The sequence below is a fragment of the Micromesistius poutassou genome (genome assembly GCF_964030765.1).
Source record: "Micromesistius poutassou genome assembly, contig: SCAFFOLD_6645, whole genome shotgun sequence".
NCBI lineage: Eukaryota > Metazoa > Chordata > Actinopteri > Gadiformes > Gadidae > Micromesistius > Micromesistius poutassou.
The window spans coordinates 1-8,345 of NW_028179996.1; the positions used below are offsets into that span (position 1 = coordinate 1).

Genomic DNA, 8,345 nt, shown 5'->3' on the forward strand with positions numbered 1-8,345 from the left:
AAATAGGCGTATGAATAGGCTATATTTGGGTTTTTAGAAACCTTCCCCTAATGGGATCCGTCAGGGCTTTTTTTCCCTTACTCAGGACATATTGAAGATACAAAATCAGTTGAGTTTTCTTCTGTTGCGATTTGTTTGACCTTTTTTCATTAAATGACTGGATAATTTGGATAATTTAACAGGAAATATTGACCTGTTTCCACTGATGCCACCATCCACTAACTGATTTCTTCTGTTGTTTTTCTCATTTAGGATCTGCTGCTGTTGAGTGCCAACATGAAATCAAGTCTCATTTGAAGAAGAAGTTCAACAATGTGTTTGAGGGAATCGCTAAAGCAGGACATTCAACACCTCTGAATGAGTTCTTCACAGAGATCTTCATCACAGAGAGAGGCAGTGGAGAGGTCAACCAGGAACATGAGGTCAGACTGATTGAAACAGCTTCCAGGAAACCAGTCAAGGAGGAAACACCAATCAAATGTGGAGACATCTTTACACCCCTACCTGGACAAGATAAACCAATCAGGACAATTATGACAACTGGAGTGGCCGGCATTGGTAAAACCGTCTTAACACACAAGTTCACTCTGGACTGGGCTGAAGGCAAATCCAACAACGACATACACTTCACATTTCTCCTCACTTTCAGAGAGCTGAATTTACTGAAAGACAAAGAGTTTAGCTTGGTGGAACTTCTTCATCACTTCTTTATTGAGACCAAAGAAGCAGGAATCTGCAGATACGACCGGTTCCAAGTTGTCTTCATCTTGGATGGACTGGATGAGTGTCGACTTCCTCTGAACTTCCAGAGAAACCCGATCTGGACTGATGTCACAAAGTCCACCAAGGTGGACGTTCTGCTGACAAACCTCATCAGGGGCGTCCTGCTTCCCTCCGCTCGCATCTGGATAACCACACGCCCTGCGGCAGCCAATCAGATCCCTGCTGAGTGTGTTGACATGGTGACAGAGGTGAGAGGGTTCACCGACCCACAGAAGGAGGAGTACTTCAGGAAGAGATTCAGAGAGGAGACATTGGCCAACACAATCATCTCCCACGTCAAGAAATCACGAAGCCTCCACATCATGTGTCACATCCCAGTCTTCTGTTGGATCACTGCTACAGTTCTGGAGGACTTCTTCAAAACATCCCAGAAAAGAGAAGAGACGCCCAAGACCGTGACTCAGATGTACAGCCACTTCCTGAGGGTTCAGTCCATACAGGGGGACAGGAAGTATCATGGGAGAGCTGAAACAGATCCAAACTGGAGTTCACAGAGCAGGGAGATCATTGTTTCTCTGGGAAAACTTGCTTTTAGCCAGCTGGAGAAAGGCAACCTGATCTTCTACGAGGCAGACCTGGCAGCGTGTGGCATCGATATCAGAGCAGCCTCAGTGTACTCAGGAGTGTTCACCCAGATCTTTAAAGAGGAGTGTGGGCTGTACCAGGACAAGGTGTTCTGCTTTGTCCATCTGAGCCTCCAGGAGTTTCTGGCTGCCCTTTATGTCTTTAAGCACTTCATAGACACTGGGGTCAATCTGCTCTCAGAAGAACAACCAAACTCTGGGGAAGATAAACTCCTCCTCCTCTACCAGAGTGCTGTGGACAAGGCCTTACAGAGTGAGAACGGACACCTGGACTTGTTCCTCCGCTTCCTCCTGGGCCTCTCTCTGGAGACCAATCAGATTCTCCTACGAGGTCTGCTGGGACAGACAGGAAGTGGCTCAAAGACCAATGAGAAAACAGTGTCTTACATCAAGAAGAAGATAGATGGAGATCTCTCTCCAGAGAGAAGCATCAATCTGTTCCACTGTCTGAATGAGCTGAACGACCGTTCTCTAGTGGAGGAGATCCAACAGTCCCTGACATCAGGAAGTCTCTCCACAGACTCTCTCTCTCCTGCTCAGTGGTCAGCTCTGGTCTTCATCTTACTGTCATCAGAAGAGGAGCTGGACGTGTTTGACCTGAAGAAATACTCTGCTTCAGAGGAGGGTCTTCTGAGGCTGCTGCCAGTGGTCAAAGCCTCCAAAACATCTCTGTAAGTTCACTAATAACATGTATTACAATACACAGAACACTATATACATAAAATTTTATATTATATATATATATTATATTATATACTAGAATATAAAAGGTATAATAAAATACAAATCGTATCTGTACGTTCACTAATAACATGTATAACAATACACACAAGATAATATATATAAAACTAGAAAATAAAAGTTATAATAACCTAGAAAACATCTCTGTACGTTCAGTGATAATGTATTATATTACGCACAACACAAAATAATAATATGATATAAAAGCAGTAACGATTTGTTTATTTAACAAACTCCCCAATCATAACCTATATCCATATCCTAAAAAATAAATGATAATAATTAACAGTTATTCGCCGAAGGCAAAGTGAATAGTGTTCACGGATTCACTATTCACAGAGCCTGAGGTAAATCATTGTTTTATATAAACTACACGTGAACACTCCAAAAATAAACAAGATCACACTTTATTACTTTTAGGGGAAGACAGAAGGGGGAGAGGGGGGAGGGACAGAGACGCAGGGGGGAGAGGGACAGAGACGGAAAGGGGAGAGGGACAGAGGGGGGAGAGGGAGAGAGGGGGGAGAGGGACGGAGACGGAGGGGGGAGAGGGACAGAGACAGAGGGGGGAGAGGGACGGAGGGGGGAGAGGGACAGAGGGGGAGAGGGACAGAGGGGGGAGAGGGGGAGAGGGACAGAGGGGGGAGAGGGACAGAGGGGGAGAGGGACGGAGAAGGAGGGGGGAGGGACGGAGGGAGTACACACAACAAAAACATACATACAATAGTAGAATATAAAAGTTATGATAAATTGGAAAACATCTTTTGAGGTTAACTTATAACATCTCAATATACACAACGTCATATTGTGTAACCAAGGTGAAAAGTCAAACTCAAAAGCTCTATTATGAAATAATATTTAAAGAATGAATAATAATTGTTTATCAATAATTAAATGCACCTTTAAATATGTTGCTATAAGTATGAATAAATAGTTATTGATGAGGTTACATGCATAAATATACGTTCATTATTAATAAAAGGTGACCCACTATTTTAAAACGTTTAACCTTGTTCAGTAGTTTGGTTATATGGACGCTTTGGGTTTAACCAATAGGATGCGTTGATACAGAGACTTCATCTGGGGGAAGGGTGAGAGGTCACGAGTGAGAGAGGGAGGAGACAAAGGAGGAGAGGACTTTATTCTCTGTAGAGATCGCCCAGCTAAATGATATTTAAGCATTTACTTATTATTTGTAACCAGTAGCGGCGCCAAATAATTATGATTGGGGGAGCTACGGGGGCTAGATTGTTTATAGCAGGGGCTAATACATTTGGACTATTCACGGAGCCTGAGGTGAATCATTGTTTTATATAAACTACACGTGAACACTCCAAAAATAAACAAGATTACACTTTTTGCCAGGATTTATTCGTTTTTATGAGCGGTTTATTAGTTTTTATTAGCGTGACGCGACGACAGTTACACGCTCCCCAATATCCCGAGTTTGAGATCTCAATCTCGGGATATTGTCCGATATCCAGAGATAGTGAACCAATCAAATTGCTCCATCTGAGGAGGTTCACGTGTAGCATATACTACATTTAAATATCCAGTGTTTTAAACATTAGTTGAACTAAAAACACTTTTCTAATAAAGATGAAGACAATAACTTAATTATGTTAAAAGTAAAAGTTACACAGATAATTAAATTAACATTTATAGATTGAATGTATTTCAATTAATAAAACATCTCTAATTAAAGTTTTCAACACGTCCTTTTATGTAAAAGATGTAAAATATTTTAATCCCAGTTCCTAACATGTTGTGTTTATTGTGTGTGTGAAGGCTGGATGGCTGTGATCTGTCAGAGAGATGCTGTGAAGCTCTGGCCTCAGTTCTCAGCTCCAACCGCTCCCATCTGAAAGAGCTGGACCTGAGTACCAATGATCTGCAGGATTCAGGAGTGAAGCTGCTCTCTGCTGGACTGGGGAGTCCACACTGTACACTGGAAACTCTCAGGTCAGTTTTACTCAACGGTCAAACACTTACAGAGGGGGGGAGGGACAGAGGGTGGGATGACACATGTGCACGAGTACACAAGAAAAAAAAAATCATCCGTGCCGCGAAGCGGTTTTCTATTTAAGCAATAGATCACGACAGGCTGTGAAATGTTCTCATTATACCACAGTTAAGGGGCGGTGTCCGTCCCTCCGCTGCACGTCGGGACGGACAACGCCCCTTAACTGTGGTGTAATGAGCACATTTCACTGACTGAAGTGATCTATTGCTTTTATAAAACGGTTACGTAAGTATGGCGAAATGAAAGTCATAGATACCCTCAATTTTGAAAAAGCGAGCTTGGTAGCTCGGTTTGCCGGCAATTTAGCCTACTATCGAGTTCACTCACCGTGTGCCTATTGCTTTACAACATTTCCACCCTCTCCATCAATCAACATATTTTTAGGCTTCAGTGAACTATGCTATTGCTTTTATATATAAATAAACAACAGTTCAAGTTAGGCGTGGAGTGATACGGATCTCTGTAAACTGAATGGGCGTCATAGCTGTGCGTATACGCTCATTATACAACAGTTGGGAACCAATCAGATCGCTTGATTTAAGCCACCCGTTATCTCTCATATCACTGTGGGGGGAGTTGGCATATTGGCGCCCCCTCCGGCTGCAGGCGCCCTGCTCGCTGAGAAGGTGCCGTCAGAGAAGCTGTGTGAGAAGTAGTGGTGGCTCGTTCGCGAACGAATCAGTTTGACCGAACGACTCTAACAAACAAACCAACCTGATTCGCCGCTCTCGTTCGTCGTCGTTCGTATCGTTCGTTCTCCGAGACTCCCAGCTCCGCCCACTAGTTGCTGAGTCGCGCTGACTCGCGAGTCGCCGTTCGTTCACTGACTGTGTTTAGCGGTGAAGACTAGAGGACTGAGAAGTCACGAGAGTCAGCCGGGCAACAACATCCCGATTCTGAACATGAAGCGCTCCTCAGCTAAAAGGAACTCAGTTAATGTTGTGTTGATTGATGACCGTTTGCACCATTGCACGATCGTGATTCGTTTGAGAATGAGAACGAGGGAGGAGCTGAGTCTGACCGACTCGGCTGAGAACGTGCATTCGTGATTCATTTGAACGAGAACGAGGGAGGAGCCGAGTCTGACTGACTCAGTGACTGAGAATCATGATTCACCGCTACCGGAAACGCGAACGAACGAACGAACGAACGAACGAACGAACGAACGACTCTTCTTGGCGAACTGACCGACGCAAACTGATTCATTCAAACTAATCATGAAATCCACCACTAGTGAGAAGGGGAAAGGGGAGGGGGGGGGACAGTTCACCTCTGGGTCTCATAACGGACAAGGGGGGGACGGGGGTCCACTGTTAGCGGATTGAAATCCTTATTGCAGCCTGCAGGGTTATGTGATCAACATACGGAGGAACGCGGTCGCTGAGCTGCCCCAACATGAGACATTAAACTCAGCTAGAACCGCCGCCCACCACGTCCACCATCATCCAAAACGTGATGTCAACAGACCAACAATAGTCTGAAAGCCTACAGAGACTATAGATAGTTAATGTGACGATCACGTTATTAAAAATAGACTTGGAGCAATGATTTACAAACTATCTTTTTGGGAGCATGCTTTTGCAAGTAGTTCGCCGCCCCTCCTGCCCATATGGACGGCCCGGTACAGAGCAACACTCTAATGGAATGAGTGGCTCAAGTCAGGCACACCTCGAATTTCTTGCAATTGAGAGGGGGGGGGGGGGGGGGGGGGGGGGCGCTCGGAGGGGGTCTCACCCGGGGTGTAATTCAATGTAGAACCGCCACTGCCTACCATCCATCTGTGTCCATTCATGTGAACAGATTCACTCACTTTAAAAAGGTTTAAGTTAATGTTTTGAATGCATAGGGGGCAGTGCTTCATTTGAGCCGGAACACGCCGGAACATGTTCCAGCACCTCCTGGGTCACTGAAAAATGAATCGCCTAAATGAAAAAAAACTATTACTGTTTGTGTGTAGAGTGTGGTTTTCTGTCTAGTTAGTCTTTATTCCCCGTTGAAGTTCCACTAAAATCTAGTGTTTGCATTTTAGTTTTGAGGTGAAAGATGGTAAAGAATGTGCACCCCTTTACCCTTTGTTGTTTTTTTACTCTACTCTAAAACTTTACAGTTTTAATGATCAAACAGTTAAGTTCCACATCAGAGGACGTTGAAAAGACTTGCCTCCAGAAAAGTAATAGTTCACACACGTGTGTGTGTGTGTGTGTGTGTGTGTGTGTGTGTGTGTGTGTGTGTGTGTGTGTGTGTGTGTGTGTGTGCAGCTTGTCTGGCTGCCTGGTCACACAGGAAGGCTGTGCTTCTCTGGCCTCAGCTCTGAGCTCCAACCCCTCCCATCTGAGAGAGCTGGACCTGAGCTACAATCACCCAGGAGACTCTGGAGCTGCGCTGCTCTCTGCTGGACTGGAGGATCCACGCTGGAGACTGGACACTCTCAGGTATGGAGAGGACAGCTCACCACTCAGGGACAAAGTCTCCTATGTTGTGGATTTTGGTCCAGGAAAGGCCGCCGAGACCGGATCGCTTTTAACTCACTTTATTTGGTTAAGGTTATTGGTCTATTGTCTATCGTCTATGAAACAAAAGGAGAGGAATGGTAAATAACACGCGCGGAGCGTCTCAGAGCTTAGCATCCAGGATACGCTGCTGAGAGATTCTGAAGCTGCAAAGGCGGAGTCTGAGTTTATGTATCCCAGGTGTGTCCGTTGCTGCCCCTAGTGTAAATGTTTTGTAACTTTGTCAAATGTGTTCAGTGCTGCCCTCAGGCGATTAGGAGGGGAAATTACCTCTAAACTATGCTTGGTGCTACTAGATATGGTTATGTGAGAGTATTACAGTAAAAATGTATCGCTAGGGAATATTACAATTAAAAAATGTCACACCTACAAGGATTCAAGCCGCTGCTAGATGAAGCGGTTTGAAAAGGCAGCTGTAACTCATGTTGTGTAGAACGTGATGAGACAGCAGATGACGAAGGTGAATGTTTTAACATGCTGCTCTCACTTTGTTTCCCCCCCAGTGTGGAGCACGGTGGAGTGTGGAGGCTGAAACCAGCTCTAAAGAAGTGTAAGTGTCTGTTTGATTCATCACAACACACACTCACTATTGGGATGGAAAGTCCATCCACACAGCAGGAGGTGACGTCCGCTCATTCACATGTGGACTTGTGTATCCGTATGTGTAGCTATGTTTGCCTGTGTTGATGTGTGTCTAGTATGTTTGTGTAGGTGTGTGTACGTATGTGTACATGTCTATGTACTGTATGTATGGACCAGGTCTATGGTACCAACAGTTAGTTTCCAGCCTGTATGTGAGCTCAGCTGGTTCAGTCTGTTGTTTACACAGGTGGATCACAATGGATGTGTATTGGAACCTTTCAAAGTCGAATATCTTAAAGTGTGTAGAGTATAGCTTAGATATTACAGAGGATTAATCAGCTCATCATGATGAACATTTTGATGTATAATATGTGTATGTTGTGTAAATATTGCGGGAGTAGATTCAGTGTATACATTTTTCATTGTTTTGACTGGGACAACCACTCACACACACATGGGATTTACATTTACGTTTAACTTAAAACATCTTATAAACAATATGCACTACTATTTCTAAAGCTATAGCACACTAGTCCACTATAGTAGCTATCATCTGATATGATTTAGTCTTTCTATGTTCATTTTTGTAGAGAAGATGAACGTGAAACAGGAAGAACAGTACTAGTGATGATGATGATGATGATGATGATGATGAAGATGCAGAAGGGTTCAGTAGCTCATCATGTCTTGTTCTCCGTCAGATGCCTGTGAACTCACACTGGACCCAAACACAGCCCACAGACGACTCTCTCTGTCTGAGGACAACAGAAAGGTGACGGAGGTCAGAGAGGACCAGTCGTATCCGGATCACCCAGAGAGATTTGACTCCTGGGAGCAGGTGTTGTGTAGAGAGGCTCTGACTGGCCGCTGTTACTGGGAGGTAGAGTGGAAAGGACCTGTTCATATAGCAGTGACATACAGAGGAATCACAAGGAGAGGAGCGGGTGGTGACAGCAAGCTTGGAGGGAAAAACGAGTCCTGGAGTCTTGATTGTTATGATAGTGGTTACTCTGCCCTGTACAACGATAGAGAGACAGACATACGTCTCCGCCCCGCTGGCTCTACCAGAGTAGGAGTGTATCTGGACCGGCCTGCTGGCACTCTGTCCTTCTACAGAGTGTC

The 8,345-nt window shown here is 44.7% G+C and overlaps 1 protein-coding gene across 1 annotated transcript; it reads left to right on the plus strand.

Annotated features, from left to right (window-relative positions):
* Positions 1-653: 653 nt before the first annotated feature.
* On the plus strand, positions 654-7,511 carry LOC311371222 (NLR family CARD domain-containing protein 3-like). The gene is made up of 4 exons (XM_084489411.1): positions 654-2,038; positions 3,897-4,070; positions 6,390-6,563; positions 7,145-7,511. The coding sequence occupies exons 1-4, from the start codon at positions 960-962 to the stop codon at positions 7,326-7,328; spliced, it is 1,611 nt and encodes a 536-aa protein (XP_084345537.1). The 5' UTR covers positions 654-959; the 3' UTR covers positions 7,329-7,511.
* The last annotated feature ends 834 nt before the right edge of the window (positions 7,512-8,345 follow it).